Source organism: Carya illinoinensis, chromosome 9 (genome assembly GCF_018687715.1).
Source record: "Carya illinoinensis cultivar Pawnee chromosome 9, C.illinoinensisPawnee_v1, whole genome shotgun sequence".
In the NCBI taxonomy this organism is placed as follows: Eukaryota; Viridiplantae; Streptophyta; class Magnoliopsida; order Fagales; family Juglandaceae; genus Carya; species Carya illinoinensis.
The window spans coordinates 20,711,059-20,735,104 of NC_056760.1; the positions used below are offsets into that span (position 1 = coordinate 20,711,059).

Here is a 24,046-nt window from a genome sequence, read left to right on the forward strand (position 1 = left end):
CATTAGTTTCATCAACACCTTTAAGCTCTTCCCTAGCCGACACAAGTCTTCGTTTATCCCCGTTCAAAATTGGCCATTTTGAGACCCACAACCATAGTTCAAAATACACTATTACGTTGCTGTGCCGCCACCTCTAACATCTTCTTGATCCTTCAAAAATTATATTTCATCACTGTAAGTAATTTTACAAAAAAATTTACTAGATTTAAATATATTTTACACTAACAATTCTTTTGTGATCTGGTTGATTGTGTCGGACCTTGAGTCCTAAGAGTTTGGTGGTCAATTGGATCGGAGAATGGAATTGTTTGTGAAATTGAATTATGGTGGGATATTTTATTTGTGGTGTTCAATGTCTTCGTATTTATCATTGTGTTCATGCATGTTCATGTGTTGGAAATGAAAACTGGGTTTTCATGTATAAAATGATTTTTGGATGCATACATATCTATCTCAATGGTGTGCCTCTACTACTCGAGAGTGTAATATACTAAGTAACATCCCCTAGGTTGTCCATGGGCGATAATAGGATTGGACGGGATGGTAATGCTCTCGTGCTAACTCCATGGTCCCTCTGCTGGCGGGGGCTAGAGGATGCTTGGCCACGAATGCACTGGGCACGGAACTAGGCATCACTCATTACGAATTCATATGCATGGTTGTTACACGTGGTGTTACAAAGGGAGTTAGGGTGTGCGGATGATCCCTAAGGGAGATTGTGATGCATACGGTTTAAAATTGGATATTTGGGTCATCTTTTGGAAAAATGGCATTTGGTATTTTTATGGAATGGTTTTAAGCCAAATGGGACTTTGGCGTGTGTTGGGACATAATTATTTTTGGAAAAGGATGATTTTTGGGTCTCATGCATATTTCATCATATGCATGCATATTTGTTGTTGCATGAATGTATTTTCATCTCTTGGTTTGTTTGGGTGATTATTTGCTGAGACTCATAATCTCATAGTATTCGATACCCTGCGATATGATTTTATGGTACCTTAGATTTTGATGCAAATGATGATGTAGAGCCTAAGGATTTGGCGCCGCCATAGGAGTGATTTGGGGTCACTTGCTCGTGTATTGGGATTTGTTTCCTGCTCTTAGAATTATGTATTTTGGTGTTTATTATGGTTTCATTGGATGACTGTAATACCTTTAAAATACTTTTATTCAAGTGATTCTGTATTTAACAATTCTAGTACTTAGTTTATTGACTTTAATGTATCCGCTGCATCTTTTGTTTTACACATGTTGCATGTGTACACACTTAATACTTGTCGTTGGAGTGCATGACCCGTGTTGTCATCATCCCGATGTCTCAATTCCTATATTTTCATATGTGGGAGTTGGGGGCGTCACACCTTTGCTCCTTTAAAATTAAGTACAAGACTTTGGTGTTATGATCTAAGACAACACTGATAAAATAGGAAGAGGGCCTAAAGGAGGTCAATGTGGGGATCTAAAGTCTAATCCAAACTCTAATTGATGAACCTTTCTTAATTTGAAAGTAATAACATGATTGATTAACCATTCTTTGCTTGAGAAAGCTTTTTCAAAATGTTCAATGGGAAGATTTAAGATTTGTTGATATAAAGGAAAAGTTTTTTAAGGTCTTAATGAGATAGGATATGCTTCCAAAATTGTAACTCCCACCAATAAATTGCCATCCTAATTTGGAAATGGTCATATTAAAGTACAAAAGAAGTTCTAGAACTAGGCCTCTAAGCAAATTAGGTTAAAAAATCAGATCTCATTATTTTGCAGTGACGTTGTGATGAGAATCTTAGGGTCAAAATCTCACTAGAATTTTACATAAAGAAAAACTATCATTTTTCAGATTATTTTAAGACTCCACGGTGAAGATGACTGGAAGGGCTAGAGCTTGCTACTGATCCAATGAGATTGGTTCGACTAGCTTGTGAGAGAAGCTTTGGTTTCCAACTTGTTAACCTTGTTTGGATATTCTCTTGGATTTCAAAAACAAGAACTCCTTTAGAAATACCAAAACATAGAAGGATGCCGATATATCTAATCGCAAAAGGAGAAATCTTGAAACTTAATACCTTTTTCATTGTTCTAACGTCTAATGTTGAGGAGTTATTGCTGAATTAAATGGATGAATTTTCTAGGTGATTAACTTGACCATGAAGTATTGAACTCAAGGGCAATAGATTGTGTTGTTTAACAAAGGATTTTCTAAAGATCATCATCACATAGTAGATGTGATATTGATAGGTCCACCTACATTTATATTCTTGCATTTTTGGTGGCTAAGTAGTTCCTCTAACATATTAATCTAGACAATACTTTGTTGCTAAGGATGAAGTGAAAAGGAGACGAAGGGTGACTTTGTCTAAGGCCTCAAGATAGTTTTGAGACAATTTATTAGGGTTTTTCTATGATCTTGTAGCAAACATTAAAGAAATTGATTGGATAAAATTAGTGAACTATCTTTGTGAGTGTTTTTGCTTCAAAGGAATGTAAGCGTGGTTCAACTCCTTCAGAAGTTGGTTGTTAATGAAAAGTTGTAATGGTAATAATAAAATCTACTTGTACAACCTCCAAACAATATTTATAGAAATGACTAGCTAGTGAATCCATCAAGGCCTAGTGATTTAGTAGAGGGGCTTTGATGAAGTGAAAATAAAGTTTTCCTTTTATTTGTGTAACGAGCCTCTCCTTTGGAGCTTGTAAAGTTAGAGTAAATGGATGTTACTAAACTTAAGACACCAAATATAAAAGATTACATGTCATTTATAAAAACATGTGGAATATTTGCATTAAGCTAAAAGGTCCCAAAATAAAGTTCAGTCGGATTTACTTAATAAGAGAGTAAAATGTTTGGTATTACAATTCCTTTGAAACGAAATAATGGAAAGAGAATTTCTTATTGAGCCCTAAGCCTCAATGTTGTTATCTTTTCCTGAATCAGCATCCCCGCCCACAACATCCTCAAAATTTTCGACACCTTGGGTGGAGAAAATTGAAAGAAACTAAAACGAGTCAAATATGTAGTAAGAACCACATAATACAGTAAACATAACATAAATATTAGGTTTAGTTATCATTGACATTCTTGATAAACATTACCTTGAGCATAATACATTTACCTCGAAACATTAAAAGAAAATATACTTCTACCTCAATGCCTTACAGAAAAACTTTCATTTCCTCAACCTCAAGCATTAATAATTTATTTCCTTAACCTCATCCTTTATGGCCATTACAGGCTGTTATTACCCATGTGTTAGATTTAGTCATGACCCTTGCAATCAATGGTTCTTCCCGGAGCAACCGGATAAGATCCAAACCTCAAGAATGGGTCATCACTAGGTGTATCACTAGTGATGCATTTTGACATTGCAATCCATCCCAATCTCATAGGTACCTTCCTCATCCTCATATGGCCCATTCATTTATCTCATCATATATATGCAATCATACAATTATATTTTCTTTTCTTTCCTTTTCTTACCTCACTGTTCATTCGTTAAAAATACATAGTCATACTAAATGGTATTCAATCATGACATTATTTATGCAGTTCTAGAATCATAAAAAGGGGCTTCCAACGAAGGTTCATACATACATATATATATTTCTTTGTAAACCTTTACTAAATATATATTTGCAAAAGAGACTATACAATTGATCATAAAACAATGTGTAGAAGAACATGACAACAGTTACTTACCTTGGTCCTTGTGTAAATTATGCTTAACTCTGTGTGCCTCCAAGCTTTGAACCGTACCTATAATATCTAGGTATTGACAATCATTCTCAATCATCATACATTACACATAATATTCATGAAGCCTCGGGATACCTAAGTTCTTCAGTCAAATATTTTTTTCCCCGTATAGTTTACATTGTTTGCTTAATACCCGTGCCTCTACTTCACACAAATCTTTCCTCTCCCCACCTAACTCTTTCATTGCCTTACCCTTTTCTTGCCTAGAACCTAAAACTTATGTTACTCCAAAACACACATACGCTTAGGTCACCTATCCTTACAATGTTGCCCTTTATACACATATCCTTTACTAATGCTGGACAGAATAGCGATTATCTTGCAGGCTAGTTCCAGCAGATGATTCACAAGGAAGAATAGGAGAAAATCACCCAAAAACACAGAGAGAAAAATCTCTAGGGTTTAACTGAATATTATCAAATCAAGCAATATATCGAAAATCAGTCCACAAGCCAGACTGTTATAGCCAAAAATCGTGTTTATCCAAATTTTTTCAAAAATAGCAAAATCCTGAAAATCACTCAAAATTGAAATTCAAAATAAAATAAGGAATCTGCAAAATATTCAGCCCAAATCAAGTTTAAAATGACTTCCTAACTGACAAACGAAATATTACCACAAATAGTAAAAAATAACTAAAACTAGTGATTCGGAGGGGAAAATAGTAGAATTTGAGGTCGAAAAAAGGGCATATGGAGCTTTGCTTAACATCATCTATCTCGGATCCCCCTGCATCATTTACACTATCTTTTTCGGTTTAACTCTGCTTCCCCACCTCTAGCCCTAGGTCGTGAAGTTTTTCTGAGGGCTGTATGTGTTTGTGATGAAAAGTACATGAGTTTGAGAAGAAACTTAGTAATGATGGTGTGCGTGGTTGCAAGACAAAGATATGATGATACTTCTTCATTCGTTTCCTTGTTCGGGTATGTGATACCCCATTTTTACGTGTATTTTCACTGAAAGAGTTTTTTTTTTTAATTTAATTAATATAATAGTTCTTTTATTTTAAATTATTGTATTTTAAATTGGTTTTATTTTAATTGATGTGGTGTTTAATTTATTTTAGTCGTTTTATGATTTTTAAAATCGTTTTCGTCGGACCAGTTTTTGGACTTCCGAGGTGAGGATTGGACCTCATTTCTTTTCCCTAATCTTTTCTTTTTCTTTTCTCTTTTTCTTTTTCTCTTTTTCCTTTTTCTTTCTTTTTCTTTCTTTTCTTCTTCTTCTCTTTTCCTTCTCCTCTCCCGCGCGCACGACTCTCTCCCTCTCTTCCTGTCGCGTTTCAGCTCAACCACCCAGACCCACCACTGCCGACCGACGTGGCCGACACAGCCACCACCGTTCGACTCCCCTCCGGCCAGCACACCACCTCACCAATTTCCAGCCCCATCCGAGCCGCCGTTAACCCTCTAGAGCCCCACCTTTCCGCACGGTTTTGAGCCATTTCTGGCACCGTCGCTCCACCTCCGGCCACCATCTTTTTACCACTTCATCCCCTACCTCTTGCCTTCCTAACCCACCCATTTCCGGCCCCGATCTGTTGCCGGAGCAGCTCCCATGAGCTCAACTCCGATCTGCCCCTTTTTGCACTTCCACCACCTTTTCCACCTCCACCCACGGCCAAAACTCACTTCCATTAGCTTCATAAACATCTCTAGACCATTCCCTATCAATTTCGTGTCTTGGTTTATTCCCGTTTGAAAGTGGGTAATTTACAACCCACGGCCACACTGTAAAATATACTATTACATTGCTTTTTCTTCACCGTTTGCAACGTCATGAGCTTTCAAAAAATACCTTATAGCGCTGTAAGTATTTTCCAAACTCTATTTTAGATTTAAATATATTTTACTCTTACAATAAATTATTTGACTGGTAAGTTGATTCCGGACTGAGTCCGAGGAGTTCGGGGGTCGGATGGATGAGGACGGAGTTGCTTAGTTTGGTTGTTTTGTGATTGGTTGGTTAATTGTGCCTTGAGGCGTGCATTGCATGATGCATTCGTGTGCATTTTATTTAAATTGAGAAAATTCGGTTTTAATCGTGTAAATGGATTTTCGGGTGCGTGTGTATCACGACCACAAGCCGGGATGAGGTATTATCTCGGTGGAGCTCCTCTGGTCACTCGAGAGACATCCCCTGGGTTGTCGCTGGGCGACGACTGGATCGCACGATACGGTAACATGACAGCGACGACCGGATCGCACGATACGGTAACGCTGTCGTGTCGACTTCGTGGTCCCTAGAGTGGCAGGGACTAGAGGATGGCCTGGTCCAGGGACGCGCTAGGTGCGAGTACTGGGCATCGCTCGTTTAGGTGTCACACGTGTAGTCGTTACCTGCAGTGTGGCACAGGAGCCAGAGTGTGCGGATGATCCCTAGGGGAGATCATGGTGCATGCAATAATTAGATCGGTTTTATGGATTTCGGATACGGGCCATTTTCTGGGAAAATGGCGAGATTATGTTGAGGCTTTGTGATCCATTTTCTGGGAAAGTGGTGGTTTCTTGTTTTGGGCCTTTATCTGGGATAATGGCAAGGACTGGTTTAAAGGTTATGTTTTGGGCCAAAATAGGATTTTGGCGTACGTGGAAAAATGTGATTTTATGGGTTATGTGCATTGCATTCTTTCATGCATATTGTTTGAGTTTAATATATTTTTTTTTATATAGTGGCGTTTTGGATCTTACTTACCTGCGGCACCATTTTTGGTACCGTAGATTTTGATGTAGAGATCGAGGAGGAGGAGGAGGTTGAGCCCGAGGAGGAGGCTCCGCCGGAGTATTGAGTTGAAGTTTATGCCTTGTTATTAGGTTTGAAACGATATTTGTAGCTTGTTATATTTTATTATGTATGTTTTGAACGGTTTTGTATTAAACAAAGAAAAATTCTGGTACTTAGTTATGAGACTTTTGTTATCCACTGCGTGTTTTTATTTGCACACTTGTTGTATGTACACACACTTGGCACTTGGCGATAGGGTAGTGACCCGTGATGTCATCATCCGAACGTCTCGATTTTCCCGTGTCCATACGTGGGATTTGGGGGCGTCACAGGGTAGTTAAGTGGCGGTTGGCGACCCTTGATTGCATGGTTGTAGTGACTCAATATGGCAAGGGTATATTATGACAACCCTTATCCTCCACTTTTTTTTTTACTAATAAATAGAGTCTGTGAAACATGGATAATGAGTGCTACTATGACAACAACAAAAAAAAAAAGGACTTTACCAATTGTCTAGAAAGGGAATATAAACAAGCTCTCAATGATGTTTGAAAATGGTGACTTAGCACAACTCCCACAACTTGGAAATGGCATTCTTCCTCATGAGGCTGAGCCAAGATTCACGAATTTCAGTAGCACAAAGACAAAAGGGCAGGAAGAAGACAAAGGATGTGAAACGGTCGAGACCTTTGGAAAGTGATTGTGAAGGAGAAAGAGGAGTATTTATAAGATGGTGAGTCTATTGGATATGCAGCACTGCCTATTCCATACATTACGTCAGTGTTACCCTAGCAACAAGTCAATGCTTGAGTCATGGTTTGGGCTTCTAGGCTAGTTTCTAACCCATATTATTTTTATCTCACTCCAAATTCCTAGAAACTCATATACCAAAACCTCTAAAGGCTTAGATTCCTAGCCTTCTTCTAACTTAGACCAAGTTCCAATAATAATAAATCCTAGTATGTATATATATATATATATATATAAATAAACCAAACACACAGTCAAATACTCTAGTTATTACGTACAATTAACCAGGGTTACAATTTGTAATAGCACAAAGAAATTCATTCTCTATAATCGACATTATATTAGAAAAAAGAAAGATCTTTAAAATCTTTCATGATTTAATTGTTTGGGATTTGATAAATATATTGAAAATATTGTGGGAACATTGTTTGGATTGTGATTAGATCAAATGACCATTGGTCGTAACTAATTTTCAGACTATTCATGAAGTTACTTACAATTTCTTTTGATTGTTGTGGGTGCAGAAAGAATTTGCATTAAAATCTATAGTTGCAAGTCAATAAAGTGTAGACGTTTTGTGCAAAAGAGATTCACATCTTACGGATTTTATCGAGGTTAATTCAAAAGCCTTTCAAGAGAGTTTATCTAGGAGTTGTAGTGAGTTACAAAATATAGGAGATAGAGTTTGTAAGCAAGAGTTTACATATGGCAAAAATTGTTTGTATTCCAAAGTTTGAGGGAATTTTGTGGAGAAATATTCCAACCATAAAGAGATTACATAAAAATAATTCTACAATCTGATGTAGTTTGATGTGGTTTGTCAGATTATAAAATTACTTTTATTATAAAGTAGATCTAACAGATCAAATGAAGTCACATGAGTTTGTAAGATTACTTTTATGTTATTCATTTGTGGCAGCACTCATTTTAGGGACATTGAGCTTCCTTGAAAGAATGTGAGCAGGTAACTTGTCATGGGATTTTCCCACACTTGTTTTACCACATCGATACTTAGGACTCGTTTGGATGATGAGATGAGATAAAATGAGATGAGAAATATGTGAACTGTAGCTGCCACATGTCAAACTTAACTTTTCTAAAGAATAAATTAAACATATTTTAAATTTTGAATATAAATTTTTTTATAATAAAATCATTTTTACTTAAATAGGAATTTTAAAAAAATGTAACTTCTTGTGGTATTTGCCACCCCAACCATCGTCAATGACTATGTTTTGATCATCAAAGCTGCGCTACACCATGGTGGCCAAGGTGGAGCCATGACGCATTGATGGAAGCCTTGCTCGCACTTAGATGTTTACAGTCGTGTTGGATGGATGAATTAAGGGTTACCTCAGGGCAACACCAATATCCGAATTGGTTGGAGTATGAAAATCAAGACTAACTTGGCCTAACACTCAATTTTAGAAAATAAGAGATGAAACTTTCATTCAAAAAAATAGCATAATGAAAATACAATACAAAATCAAAATAAATAGAACTAGGGTTCGGCTAGCCCTCTCCCAATCTAGATCTTAATTCAAAATAATTCAAACTCCAAAATCTAAAAGAAACAATCCCTAGATTTAATGAAATAAATCTACTAATTAACAAATTAGTAAAATCCCTAATTTTTAGAAGCAACAACTCAATCACTTCCTCAAATCAGCCTCATCCCTAAAATCAATGAATTTGCGAACAAACTTGTCCAACTTCTTCTAAATCGCCTCATCCCCTAAAATCAAGAGATTTGCCAACAAAATCAGTCAACATCTAGGTGGTAATTAAGTGGTTGGTCCTTCTTGCATCTCCATCAGTCCCCCCCTTCAAGACCGACCTTGTCCTCAAGGTCAAGCTCCGGAAATTGCTCCTTGCTCTTCCTCCCCTAAGTCTTCATCTTCTTCCGACTCCATCTTATTGAGAAAAATCTGTTTCACCTTGCATTTGTGGCCCATTGTGAACATCTCATTACAATTGAAACAAAACCCATTTTTCCTTCGTTGTTGCATCTCTTCCCATGATAGCCTCTTCACGCCCACAAGTAGTGGTTTGACTCTATTTGATGCACCTCCACTAGGGCCTCCCAGTTAAAAGTCCTTGCTAAAAGTTTTATTTGCACCAAATTTGGAAATCATTGGGGGTGGTTTCCTTACCTCAAAGCGGCTATTCTTCCTCAAATCTTGGAGTTAATCCTCTTTAATCCGTGCAACTTCCAAGGCTTGCATCAAGGTTTTTGACTTCTTAAGCCTTACCTCCACCGCAAATTCACTCTTCAAGCCTCTCACAAAAGTTCTAATAAGGGTTTTTTCCAACCACCCATGTATCCTTGTAGACAAGTATTCGAATTCCTTTTGATAATCCATTAAAGATTTGGTTTGCAAGATCTTTGAAAGATTGTTGCCCAGATGACTAACACAAGAGGGGAGGTGAATTGAGTTGTATTAAAAAAATAACAATTATAAATCAAATATATAATATAAAATATAAACAAAATATGAAATAACAATAAATATAAAGAGTAAGGGTAAGAGAGAAGCAAACTCAGTATGTTAACGAGGTTCGGCCCCACTGCCTACGTCCTCGCCTCAAGCTACCCCTTGAGGATTCCCAAATTCACTATTCAATCTCCTTCAGGTAGAGATAGAAACCTATTACACCTTTGAACAACACCGCTACAAAGGATCCGTGTAGAACACCATCTACACTTGCAATCACCTTACACGTGCTGATTCAACTATTCCCCGTGTAGAATACTTTCTACACGCACAAGGGTTATACACACCCTTTTTCTGATACAAGAGCTGATAGTGGGTAGGTTATCAGAAAACACTCCTCAATGAGTGAAATAAGAACAATACAGTGCAACTATATCTCTCAAAATGAACAAGGATTAAGGCTCGATGCTTAGAGAAGAGAGAATGAAAGTTTTGAATCAATGTTGTATACTCTTGGTGTTGTTAATGTGAAGCTCTCAAATGATCTATTTATAGGCATATGAGACTTCATATTCAAATTAAAAAAGATTCACATGTCAAAAACAACATCATTCACTTTTTCAAAAAAATCAAACCTAATATTTTACTTTTTGTATATGACAAAAGGAGCACACTTTACTTTTCAAATTTTTCAAACAAAATCATCTACCTTTTGTATAAGTCTAAAACAACATCAATCACTTTTGAAAATATTCAAATAAAATATGCACATGTGAAAGATGACAATCAATCATCTTTAATATTTTCAAAGTTCAACCCTTTAATCAAGGCATGCACATGTAAAAGATGACAATCAATCATCTTTCAAAATTTTCAAATTTAATTTTCAAAAAATTCATGCACATGTAGAAAATATATTTTAATATGCTTTATGATAAAATATTAATTTTGAGCATTAATCCTAATTTCAAATTTTAAGAGATTTATAACATTACTCTATGACTTTAATGTGAACTTGTTTCCTTCTTGCTCATACTTGGTTCTTTGATGTGCTTGATTCCATTGTGTGGACAACTTGAGCTTGAAACTCCTTTATTCTTTGAATTCATTTGTTATCATCAAAATCCATGTGTAGATTTATAATCACATGAAACTTGAAACCTTGGGTTCAACAATCTCCCCGTTTTTTATGATAACAAATACTTGATAGAACTTGAAACCTGTATTAATACTTAAGCTCCCCCTGAAAATATGCGTTAGTTTTTCAAGCAAAAATATAAATATAATTCCAAGCATATATAACAAGTTTAGCAATTTAAACAATGTTAATGTTTTAGTCTAAAACTTTTCCCTCTTTTGGCATCATTAAAAAGGATCGGTAGCAAGTAAATGGAATGAAGAAAACGATGTGTTTAATAGTCACTGTAGATAGTTGAAAAAGGAACCGTCCGTGACCCAACAAATACTGCAAAGTCTCAAGGCCTAACTCTATGAATTTAGTGCGGCTGGAGATTTAAACAATCGCCTGATGTTGTTGACAAACGTGATTGAAGGCTCTGAGTTTCTATAAAAAAATGAGCATTTTCATCTATCGGATGCCAAAAAAATACATCGCTTCTTGACCTAAGTTCTGTTTTTCCACAACGATAGAATGGCTGAGCAATTCTCTTCCACTAATGTTCCAGACTTGAATCAGGAACCCTTGACACATCAATCATCAATCTTCTCTCCTGAGGCCGTCAATACTATGATAGGAGTAGAGAACCGTTTTTCTCGTAAGGCTGATTCTGAGATTATTGCAGAATCAAGAATGTTCAGTAGTCAATATGCTGCCTCTGTTACGATCATGTCTCGGAGGGTAATGGTGAGGGTGAGTGAGATTGATCATCTTAACATGCAAATATCTAAGTTACGACAGAAGCTTGCTAATAAGGATAGTGAGAATAAAAGGCTAAAGCAAGAAAATCAAGAGTTGAAAAAAATTTGCAAATTGGTATGCTCATGATCTGCAACCACGAATAGAGGAGCTGGAACAAGAAAGGGTTCAGATACAAGGTCAACATCGGCAGATAATAGCAGAGGTTCATTGTTTACTAAAAAAATAAGGATAATCTACTGTTAATCTCGCTGGCTTAGTAAGAAAACTTTTGACAATGTGTGTCCAGCATATCTTGTATTTCTTTTGACTAAATAAGATTTGAAGAGACAATAGTTTGTCTTATTCTTTATGCTATCTCTATAAAATCAGTCCTGAAGTTTATCCAATCCGCATGAAGTTTTCTTTTCATCTCTATAACTCATATGCATTCCTTCAACATTTTCGTTTTAAGCCTTCTATTCTTTTCTCAATGGCTCATTCTTCTAACATTTCTCTAGATCCATCCATGAGGCATTCTGCATCTCAACCTCTTGTCCTTTCTGCAGCTGCCATTGGTGTCATGTTGTAGCAAGAAAATAATAATCTGACTAATAAGTCAGATTCTGATGCAATTTATGACTTGGTGAGTCTTGGGACTCGCTACTCTTCCTCTATTGTTGCTTTTTCTCAGCGGCTACAAACCAAAAATCATAAAGTTGAAAAGCTCAAAGAACAAATTGTTGTACCTTAACGAATTGTTCAAGAGTCTCACACAAGGGAAGGAATCATTCGGCAGAAGAATAAACAGTTGAAATCTTTATTAGATTCTTCATTCTGCTTGCCGGTTCCCAAGGATAAGAATGGCATGATATTGTATGAAGAGAATGAGCGTCTCAAACATGAGGTTAAGAATCTCAAGTTTATGTAAAAGTATTTAAAAAATCTATCTCTATTTTTATTGACTCTAGTCTATCTTTTAAGAGATATTCATAGCATGCATCATACCTATTTCTTTTCTGATCATACATAATCTATCTTCTGGTAAAGGTTTTGTGAAAATATCTGCTAACTGATCGTGTGTGTTTGTGAATTCTAGTACTATATCGCCTTTCTGCACATGATTTCGAAGAAAATGATATCTTATTTCAATATGCTTAGTTCTAGAATGTTGTATTGGGTTGTTTGAAAGATTTATAGCACTTGTATTATTACATTTGATTGGAATCTGATTATACGTGAGTTTAAAATCTTCAAGTTGTTGCTTCATATAGAGAACTTGAGCACAACAACTACCAGCAGCAACATATTCTGTCTCAGCAGTAGATAGTGCAACAGAATTTTGTTTTTTACTAAACCAGGAAACTAGTGCATGACCTAAGAAATGACATACTCCACTAGTGCTTTTTCGATCTATTTTACAGCCAGCATAATCTGCATCTGTGTAGCTAATTAGATCGAAAGATGTGTGCTTAGGGTACCATAACCCTAGGTTAATTGTACCACTAAGATATCTAAGAATGCGCTTAACTGCAATTAAATGTGATTCTTTTGGAGATGATTGAAAGCGTGCACATAAGCACACACTAAACATAATATATGGTCTACTGGCTGTTAAATATAATAAGCTACCAATCATACCTCGATATATCTTCGAGCCAACTGGCTTACCGGATTCATCTTTATCAAGTTTAGTTGATGGGCTCATTGGCGTTCCAATTTCCTTAGCATTTTCCATCCCAAACTTCTTCAGTAATTCCTTAATATATTTTGATTGATTGATGAATGTCTCACTTTTTGCTTGCTTAATTTGCAATCCGAGAAAGAATGTAAGTTCTCCCATCATGCTCATCTCAAATTCTTCATGCACAGTCTTAGCAAAAACTTGACACATATTTTCATTAGTAGCACCGAATGTTATATCATCAACATAAATCTGAATCAAAAGAATATCATCATTTTCATATTTAATGAAAAGAGTTGTGTCAATTTTTCCTTATTGAAAAACCTTTTTCAATCAAGAAACTACTGAGTCTCTCGTACCAAGTTCTAGGAGCTTGTTTAAGTCTATATAGTGCTTTTGTGAGTTTGAAAACATGATTTGGAGAAATATGATTTTCAAAACCTGGAGGTTGCTTAACATATACCTCTTCATTTATAAAAACCATTTAAGAAAGCACTTTTAACATCCATTTGAAAAAGTTTGAAATCTTTATAACAAGCATATGCAAGTAGCATTCGAATAGCTTCTAATCTTGCGACTGGTGCATATGTCTCATCATAATCGATTCCTTCTTCTTGATTAAAACCTTGGGCTACAAGTCGAATCTTATTTCTAGTAATGACTCCGGACTCATCTTTCTTGTTTCTAAAAACCCATTTTGTTCCAATAATAGTATGATTTTTGGGTCTAGGAACAAGTGTTAAAACATCATTTCTTTCAAATTGATTCAGCTCTTCTTGCATAGCTAAAATCCAAGATTCATCAAGAAGTGCGACATCAATATTTTTGGGCTCAATTTGAGATAGAAAAGCAGTATGATTGCAAATATTTCTAGGAGATGATCGAGTACTTACACCTTGTGAAGGTTCTCCCAAAATTTGTTTCACTGGATGATCTTTCACAAATTTCCACTGTTTGATTGCATCTTGTATTAAAATTTGATGATCTTTCCTGATAGCTCCATGTTGAACTTCCTCTATTGTTTTCTCTTTGTTGAGATTGAGACTTTCCGTATTATTTATACCTCATGTTTCTTCATCAATAGATTTCTTGGAGAGTGGAGAATTAGATTCATTAAATACTACATGCATAGATTCTTGTACAGTCAAAGTCTTTTTATTGAATACTCTATAAGCTTTACTATTAGTAGAATACCCGAAAAAGATACTTTCATCAGATTTTGCATCAAACTTGCCTAAATTATCCCTGTCATTCAAAATAAAACATTTGCATCCAAATACATGAAAGTAACCAATGTTGGGCTTTTTCTCATTCCAAAGCTCATAGGGGGTTTTATCTAATTTAGACCTTAGCATAACTCTATTTATAACATAACATGCAGTACTTACCGCTTTAGCCAAAAAATAACTAGGCAAGTTGTTCTCATTGAGTATTGTTCTTGCCATTTCTTGAAGAGATCTATTTTTCCTCTCTACTACCCCATTTTGTTGAGGAGTTCGAGGAGCAGAAAAATTATGCACAAAACATTTTCATCACAAAATGTTTCAATATTTTTATTAACAAATTCTTTTCCCCTATCACTTCAGATACTTGAAATAGTATAGTCATTTTCATTTTGAATTCTCTTGCATAACTTGGTAAAGGCATTATGTGCCTCATCTTTATGAGCAAGAAAGATGACCCAAGTATATCTAGAGAAATCATCAACAATAACAAATGCATAATATTTTCCTCCTAGACTTGCAACTCTATTTGGTCCAAAAAGATCCATATGTATTAGTTGCAATGGTCTAGTAGTGGAAATATGTTTCTTAGTTTTAAAAGAAGTTTTTGTTTGTTTACCAAATTGACATGCATCACAAATTTTGTCTTTAAGAAAATTTTTTTTTGGTAAACCTCTCACAAGATCATTTTTTGAAAGTTTGAAAATAAGTTCCATGTTGGCATGACCTAATCTTCTATGCTATAACCGATTAGTTTCATTTTGAACTGAAAAGCAAATAACATCTTGTGAGGTAATTTCTTCAAAATCGATTGTATAATCATTATTGTTTCTAAAAGTAATAAAACAAATATTACAATCATGATCATTCAAAATAATGCACTTATCCATTTTGAAAGTAACTGTAAATCCTTTATCACATAATTGACTTATGCTTAAAAGATTATGTTTTAGACCTTCAACAAGTAGAACATCTTCAATTATGAGAGAAGATTCATTACCAATTTTACCTATTCCCAAGATCTTCCCTTTCGAGTTGTCTCCAAATGTCACGTGTCCTTCTTCTTTAGATCTAATATCAAAAAACTTAGTCTTGTCTCCCGTTATGTGTCTTGAACATCCACTATCTAAAAACCATTTGTTTTTGCTTGTGGATGACTTCATGCATACCTATAAAAACAATTAAAATGATTTTTCTTGGTACCCAAGTTCTTTGGGTCCTTTATTTATTAGTATTAGAATAAACAAGATTTTTAGGTACCCATATGGCCCTAACAGTCATTGCATGATTTCTTCTAATAGGACAAGTATGATAATTATGACCATTTCTATTACAGAAATTGCAAATAGCATGTGACATATATGAAGAACTTGAATGATTATAATAATATCTTTTTTTGACAAAATTATTTTTATGAAAAGAATTTTGATTATTGGTTTTTGATATAGAAGGATTATCAAAGAAATTTTTATAATATTTGTATTTTTGTTTTGGCATATATCCCAAGCCTGCCTTGTCAAAAACACATCTTTGACTACCAAGAAGTTTTTTAAAATTTCTTTTTCCATTCGTAAAGTTTTCAACAATATTTTCTAAATCGGTTTTCTTCTTATTCAATTCAAGATTTTTATCTTTCAAAATGATATTTTCTTTTCTTAAAATATCAATTTCATTTGTTAAAGAAAAATTTTTCTTTTTCAAAGCAGTATATTTGATACCCAATTTTTCAAATTCCTCATAAACCTCTTCTAAAACATTTTGCAATTCTTCATATGAAGGATCTTCAATATTATCAAGATTTGTTACCTCTATGTCATCTTTAGCCATAAGACAAAGATTTGTTGATTCTCCATTGCTTGCTTCACTATCTGAGCTACTTGAATCATCATCCCATGTAGCTTTCATTGCTTTCTTGCCATTGTTTCGATCTTTCTTTAGCAGAGGACAATCTGGCTTGATATGACCAGGCTTATTACATTTATAACAAATTAAAGTGTCATTTTTACCTGAATCTTTTTTGGAAAACTTTTTGAAAGATTTCCTCGGAGAAATTTTATTTTTCTTTAAGAACCTCTGAATTTTTCTTGTTATCATCGCAACTTCTTCATCTTTGTCTTCACTTTCCTCGTCTTCATTTTCCTCATCTTCATCACTTTCACTTTCATGAGAAATAACTTTAAGTGCCAAGCTCTTCTTTGGCTTTCATTCTTCTTCTCCTCTTTTCAATGTGTACTCATGGGTGATAAGTGACCCGATGAGTTCATTCACTTTAAGCTTCTTGAGGTCTCTAGCTTCAAGAATCGCTGTCACTTTTGATTCCCAGCGTTTTTGTAGAGAGTTGAGAATTTTTCTTATTATCTCCACTTTGGAATAAATTTTGCCAAGAGCTGTCAAGCTGTTTATGATGTTAGTAAAACGAGTGTGCATACTAGAAATAGATTCATCATCATTCATCTTAAACATTTCATATTCATGAGTAAGAATATAAATTTTTGATTCTTTGACTTGCGAAGTTCCTTCATAAGTAACTTCCAAGTTATCCCAAATTTCTTTTGCCGTAACACAAGTCATTATTCTATTAAACTCATTTCTATTGAGAGCATTAAATAATAAATTCATAGCAGTTAAATTCAAAGTATAAAGTCTATCATCTTCACGATCAAACTCTTATTCTTCCTTTTTGACCTTTACTCCATCAACCACTTTTGTTGGAATATAAGGTCTATTTACAATACATTTCCAGATTTCTCGACCTTGAGCCTGAAGGAATATTCTCATTCTAACTTTCCAGAATGAGTAATTATCTCCACAAAAGAGTGGAGGCCGACTGCTAGATTGACCTTCACCAAATGAAGCTGAAATGCTAGTCATAAGATCTTAACTCAAAAGATAGTTAATCTTATAATAGAACTCTTAGCTCTGATACCAATTGTTACTGATCATAGGCAGCACCTATGTCACCTAACAATTGTACCTACCAGACTAGCCGGCCACTGTCTCTACCGGTGCACCATCACTCATGGTCGGAGAGTCTTGCTTCGGTGACACAGTCACAAGCGAGAGTTCCCATGAGTGATCTGCCTGTATGAACAGTACAGGTCAACTAGCTCTGATACCAATTGTTGCCCAGATGACTAACACAAGAGGGGGGGTGAATTGAGTTGTATTAAAAAAATAATAATTATAAATCAAATATATAATATAAAATATAAACAAAATATGAAATAACAATAAATATAAAGAGTAAGGGTAAAAGAGAAGCAAACTCAGTATGTTAACGAGGTTCGGCCCCACTGCCTACGTCCTCGCCTCAAGCTACCCCTTGAGGATTCCTAAATTCACTATTAATCTCCTTCAGGTGGAAATTGAAACCTATTACACCTTTGAACAACACCGCTACAAAAGATCCGTGTAGAATACTATCTACACTTGCAATCACCTTACACGTGGTGATTCAACTATTCTCCGTGTAAAATACTTTCTACACGCACAAGAGTTATACACACTCTTTTTCCTGATACAAGAGCTGATAATGGGTACATTATCAGAAAATACTACTCAATGAGTGAAATAAGAACAATACAGCGCAAACTATATCTTTCAAAATGAACAAGGATTAAGGCTCAATGCTTAGAGAATAGAGAATGAAAGCTTTGAATGAATGTTGTATGCTCTTGGTGTTGTGAATGTGAAGCTCTCAAATGATCTATTTATAGGCATATGAGACTTCATATTCAAAATAAAAAAGATTCACATGTCAAAAACAACATCATTCACTTTTTCAAAAAAATCAAACCTAATATTTTACTTTTTGTATATGACAAAAGGAGCACACTTTTCAAAATTTTCAAACAAAATCATCTACCTTTTGTATAAGTCTAAAAAAGCATCAATCACTTTTGAAAATATTCAAATAAAACATGCACATGTGAAAGATGACAATCAATCATCTTTAATATTTTCAAAGTTCAACCCTTTAATCAAGGCATGCACATGTAAAAGATGACAATCAATCATCTTTCAAAATTTTCAAATTTAATTTTCAAAAAATTCATGCATATGTGGAAAATGTATTTTAATGCTTTATGATAAAATATTAATTTTGAGCATTAATCCTAATTTCAAATTTTAAGAGATTTACAACATTACTCTATGACTTTAATGTGAACTTATTTCCTTCTTGCTCATGCTTGGTTCTTTGATGTGCTTGACTCCATTGTGTGGACAACTTGAGCTTGAAACTCCTTTATTCTTTGAATTCATTTGTTATCATCAAAATCCATGTGTAGATTTATAATCACATGAAACTTGAAACCTTGGGTTCAACAAGTCTCATGGTAGTCCATATATTCGGTTGGTTTGAACTCCCCTAAGAGCTCATTGACAAATTTTCACTATTTCAATTCTCTCTTTTGAGCTCTATAGGTCTTCCTCATTCATTGCCAAAATTGGTTAGCCCCCTCTTAAGGAAGTAAGCAACATAGGACACCTTAGCATGACCCTCCATATGATTATGCTCAAAGTATTGCTCAGCCCTACTTACCCATGTGCTCAGGTCATCACCATTGAACTTAGAAAAATCCATCTTAGGTTTGATGACTTCCCCTCTTAGCCTTCAATTATGAACACCTCTTCTTTCACCTCGATTTTCTTCTTCCCTTTCACTTTCTTAAGTTGATTCCTCATCGGAGCTTGAGGAATATTTATTAGATGAATCCGAATCCTCCACTCTCTCATGGTGTTGGCTTCTTCTAGACCCAACGGAACCCTTGGGACTATGGTGTCTCTCGGCCCTTCTTTTATGGCGCATTCCACCTCCATTCTCGGGTACCCTTATTTGGTTCACTAATTGGTGGAGCACCTCCTTTATCCTTCTAAGCCGTTCATTGGTGGTGGTTTGTTGTGCCTTCAAAGTGGCTTCAACGTTCTCAATCCGCTCCCTATGCGTCAGTTGTCGATTAACTATGATCTTTCTCTTTGGCTTTCTCTCCATGGGTTGAATGCCTCTCAATAAGAGCACCAATGATGGAAGCCTCGCTCACGCTTAGGTGTTTATGGTCGTGTTGGATGGATGAATCAAGGGTTACCTCAGGGCAACACCAAGATTCGAATTGGTTATAGTATGAAAATCAAGACTAAATCGGGTTAGCACTCAATTCTCGGCAATAAGTGTTTAAACTTTCATTAAAAAAAATAGCATAATAAAAATACAATGCAAAACCGAAATAAATAGAGCTAGGGTTTGGCTGGCCCTCCCCCAATCTAGATCTCAATCCAAAATAATCCAAACTTCTAAATATAAGGGAAACAATCCCTAAATTTGATGAAATAAATATACTAATTAACAAATTGGTAAAATTCTTAATTTTTAGAAACAACAACTAGATCACCTTATCCAATCCGCCTCATCCATAAAATTAAGGAATTTGCCAACAAACTTGTCTAACTTCCTCTAAATCGCCTCATTCTCTAAAATTAAGGGTTTTGCCGATAAACTCGGTTAACATTTAGGTGGTAAGTGGTTAATCCTTCTTGCATCTCTATCATGCATACAATATACCGCACCTTGTGGAGCCGTCTAGGCCATCTCATCCTATATAGAATGACTCGATTTTGGCCATCGGTGGTAGCTCAAGACTCAAGTGGTATTGACGGCCTTTTTATTTTCGAAAGAAAAATTAACTCTTAAAATAAAAAGTGGTTTATATTATATAAATTTATTTAGATTGTTTAAAGAAGTTCAATTTAAAATAAATAAATAAATAAAGATGACGCGCGACAATTTGTAATTGCGCTACTTGTTTTAAGTTGAAATTAATAAAGAGAGGATCGTATTTATAAATAACTTGTACCGCAGGGGTTAGTTTAAAAAAACAATAAATTGCAAAAGTTACTAGACCTAGTATCTAAGTACAGCATTGCAAGTCCGAGTCGGCTGCATGACCAAATTGGAACATGTCCGTTAAAATACGAAGATAGTGACTGTGATTACAGTTCGCATGGTCCTGTAATGAAATAGTTTTGTTTCAAAACCCGACTCTCGTTAACTATGGAAAGCAAGACCACTACCCACTTGGTAAACCTCTTGCAGGCTTGCATCGACAAGAAAGCCCATCGTGCCGGCAAGATCCTCCACGCTTTTTTCCTCCGGAACGGCCTCGCCTCCCAAACCTTCCTCTCCAACCGCCTCATCGAGCTTTACTCTAAGTGCGGGAAAATCGATTCCGCTTGCCGGGTATTCGATAAAATCCCTCAAAAAGGCGTATATTCTTGGAATGCCATCTTGAGTGTTCACTGTAAAGTGGGCAATGTACAGGATGCCTATGCATTGTTTGTTAAAATGCCGGAAAGAAACACCGTGTCTTGGAACACTTTGATTAGCGCACTCGTTCGAAGTGGGTTGGAACAGAAAGCCTTGGATGCGTATGATGCGATGATCTCGGAAGGATACGTACCTACACATTTCACGTTGGCGAGTGTATTCAGTGGATGCGGCGCCTTGTTAGCTTCGGAGCGTGGTAGGATATGTCATGGTCTTGTTATTAAGATTGGCCTTGACAAAAATATATATGTCGTTAATGCTTTGTTGTGCATGTATGCCAAGTGTGGGCTTATGAAGGATGCAATTCAAGTTTTTGGGGACATGCACGAACATAATGAGGTCACTTTTACAGCCATGGTGGGCGGGTTGGTACAGACGGGTCGAGTTATGGATTCTTTGAAAATGTTTAGACTAATGTGTAGGAAAGGAATACGTATCGATTCTGTCTCGTTGTCAAGCATTTTAGGTGCTTGTGGTAGAGGGGTATCAGGAGAATTCTATCAGGATGATCTGAACGACGTCCTTTCGTCCAATGTGCATGGGCAACAAGCTCATGCCCTCAGTATTAAACTAGGATTCGAGACAGATCTTCATTTAAATAATTCATTACTTGATATGTACGCAAAGAATGGGGACATGGATAGTGCCGAGAAGGTTTTTGCTCATTTGCCTGAAGCCAGTGTTGTTTCTTGGAACGTTATGATAGCTGGGCATGGCCAGAAATATCAAAGTGATAAAGCTTTTGATTACTTGCAAAGAATGCAATGGTCTGGTTTTGAGCCAGATGAGGTCACTTATATCAATATGCTTGCAGGATGCATCAAGTCTGGCGATATTGAAACAGGGCGTCGAATATTTGATAGCATGTCTCAGCCAAGTGTGAGTTCATGGAATGCAATACTCTCTGGCTATACCCAGGGTGGGAATCACAAGGAGGCAATACAACTCTTTAGGGAAATGCAGTTTCAACGTGTGCAATCTGATCGGACTACTTTGGCCATTATCCTTAGTTCATGTGCGGCAATGGGGCTACTGGAGTTTGGAAAGCAGGTCCATGCTGCCTCACGGAAGGCTTCCTTTCATACTGACATATATGTTGCCAGTGGACTAATTGGCATGTACTCTAAATGTGGGAAGACAGAGATGGCAGGGTGTATATTTTATAATATGCCTGAATTGGATGTTGTTTGTTGGAACTCAATGATAGCTTGCTTTTCGCTTAATTCTCTAGAAGTGGAAGCTTTCAATTTCTTCAAGCAGATGAGACAAAATGGAATATGTCCTACCCAATTTTCTTATGCTACTGTGCTGAGTTGCTGTGCGAAACTATCTTCTTTGTCCCAAGGGAGACAGATTCACGCTCAGATAGCAAAAGATGGGTATGTAAGTGACGTCTTTGTGGGTAGTGCTCTTATTGATATGTATTGTAAATGTGGTGATGTGGATGAGGCCCGGCGGTTCTTTGATATGATGCACAGTAAAAATACTGTTACTTGGAATGAAATGATACATGGGTATGCACAGAATGGACGTGGATATGACGCTGTCTCTCTCTACAAAGACATGATTACTACTGGTCAGAAACCTGATAATATTACATTTATTGCTGTCTTAACTGCTTGTAGCCATTCAGGACTGGTAGATGTGGGTTTGGAGATATTCAATTCAATGCAGCTAGAACATGATGTGGAGCCTGTCTTGGACCACTACACTTGCATCATCGATTCTTTGGGGCGAGCTAACCGGTTCGATGAAGCAGAAGTGCTTATAGATAAGGTGCCATATAAAGATGATCCAGTTCTATGGGAGGTGTTGCTTAGTTCTTGTCGTGTTCATGCTAATGTGAGCTTAGCAGAAAGAGCGGCACAGGAACTTTACCGCTTGGACCCTCAGAATCCTACTCCTTATGTGCTTCTGGCAAATATATATTCAGGGTTGGGAAGATGGGATGATGTGAGGGCTATTAGGGAGCTGATGAGTGATAAACAAGTAATTAAGGAACCAGGTTATAGTTGGATCGATAATAAGAATGAGGTGCAAACCTTTAAGGTGGATGAAGTTCAAGCAGTAAGCGGGGGAACTTGTTAGAATGGATGGTACAAAGTCCAAATTCCTACAGGAGGCCTGATATTTGTCAAGAAGGATTCATCGAATTTGATGGGAAGAGACTGTAATTAAGATTTTTTTCAAAGGATGGATCCCATTGATTTATTAAAAAGCACTCAATTATTGCAGAGAAATTCCGTGATTACAATCTAACACCTTGGGGAACCAAAACCTTCAGGAGCCAAAAAGAGCCCCAAACCAAAGTGCAAAAACAAACCTTGTTCCCAAACAAATCCAATACTCTACGGAAGACATTTACATCTGATCTGATCTGAAGACATTTTTTTTTCATTTTTATGTTGACAGATTATTGGTTTTCACGGTTAAATTAAGAATTCAAAGCTTCAGCAGTAATTGAACAAGATCAGGAATCCCAAGACTTCTCCCTCAAACTTGCAAATAAAAGCTTGACACGGTAGAAGGATAACAGATGGAATCAGATAAATACGAACATTAAAAGAAGACAATGGATGTACCATCAGGTTGCTGGTGCTCATCTTTGAGGAGACTCGCTACCGCTTGGAGAATTATGACCTGGAGGTCATTTTTTTCTTCACTGCTATCGCTTTGGACAATCAAAGGCAAGTTGAGACCAATTTATGGGAAAGGTTCGAAAGGTTTGAACCAAAGATATCTCTCCCCTCACAAGAGAACCCTTCCATGGCAAGACCACATCTTGTGGTGGCCTTCAAAAGGAAGGCGGGAAGATCCTTCTGGTTCTCACCAATGTTTTATATCAGAATCTTAGACAAGGATTGATGCTACAAGTTTCAGCAGGTGAAGCAAGTTCTTCTGTCTCTGTTTCTCCCCTCAAGGACTGATGCTATTCATCCCTGATGGTAACAGTGCCATCCATTTCATGCTTATAAAAATCGTTTAATTTCCAAGATGAACAAGGTTGAAACTAAATTATCCAGACTAATTCAGGCATTGTTTGTTGTAACAAAATGACTTCTTAAGCTCCTTTTTTATCTGTAGAAAAACGATTAAGAACTTGCTTTTTTTCTTTTATAAATGGCAATGAGTAGCGCCAGAGTGAGAAGGATACAAGAGATTATGCATTCTGCCTCAGAGGGTGTTAAGAGCTTGTATACTGCCTATTTTTTATAATGTAGATGTCACAGTGGAGATTTTACAGTTGTTGCCAACACCTAAGAGTAAGGACTAAAGAATGACAAGTTTCAGATTTTGAA

At 36.1% G+C, this 24,046-nt stretch overlaps 1 protein-coding gene across 1 annotated transcript; it reads left to right on the top strand.

The window, feature by feature from the left end:
• Positions 1-20,314: 20,314 nt before the first annotated feature.
• Positions 20,315-24,001, top strand: LOC122276119 (pentatricopeptide repeat-containing protein At4g20770). Its single transcript, XM_043085610.1, has one exon. The coding sequence runs from the start codon at positions 20,475-20,477 to the stop codon at positions 22,833-22,835; it is 2,361 nt and encodes a 786-aa protein (XP_042941544.1). The 5' UTR covers positions 20,315-20,474; the 3' UTR covers positions 22,836-24,001.
• Positions 24,002-24,046: the final 45 nt, after the last annotated feature.

What these genes read in the sequence shown, in the direction of transcription:
- LOC122276119 (XM_043085610.1), top strand. Translation starts at nt 20,475, where the DNA reads ATGGAAAGCAAGACCACTACCCACTTGGTAAACCTCTTGCAGGCTTGC.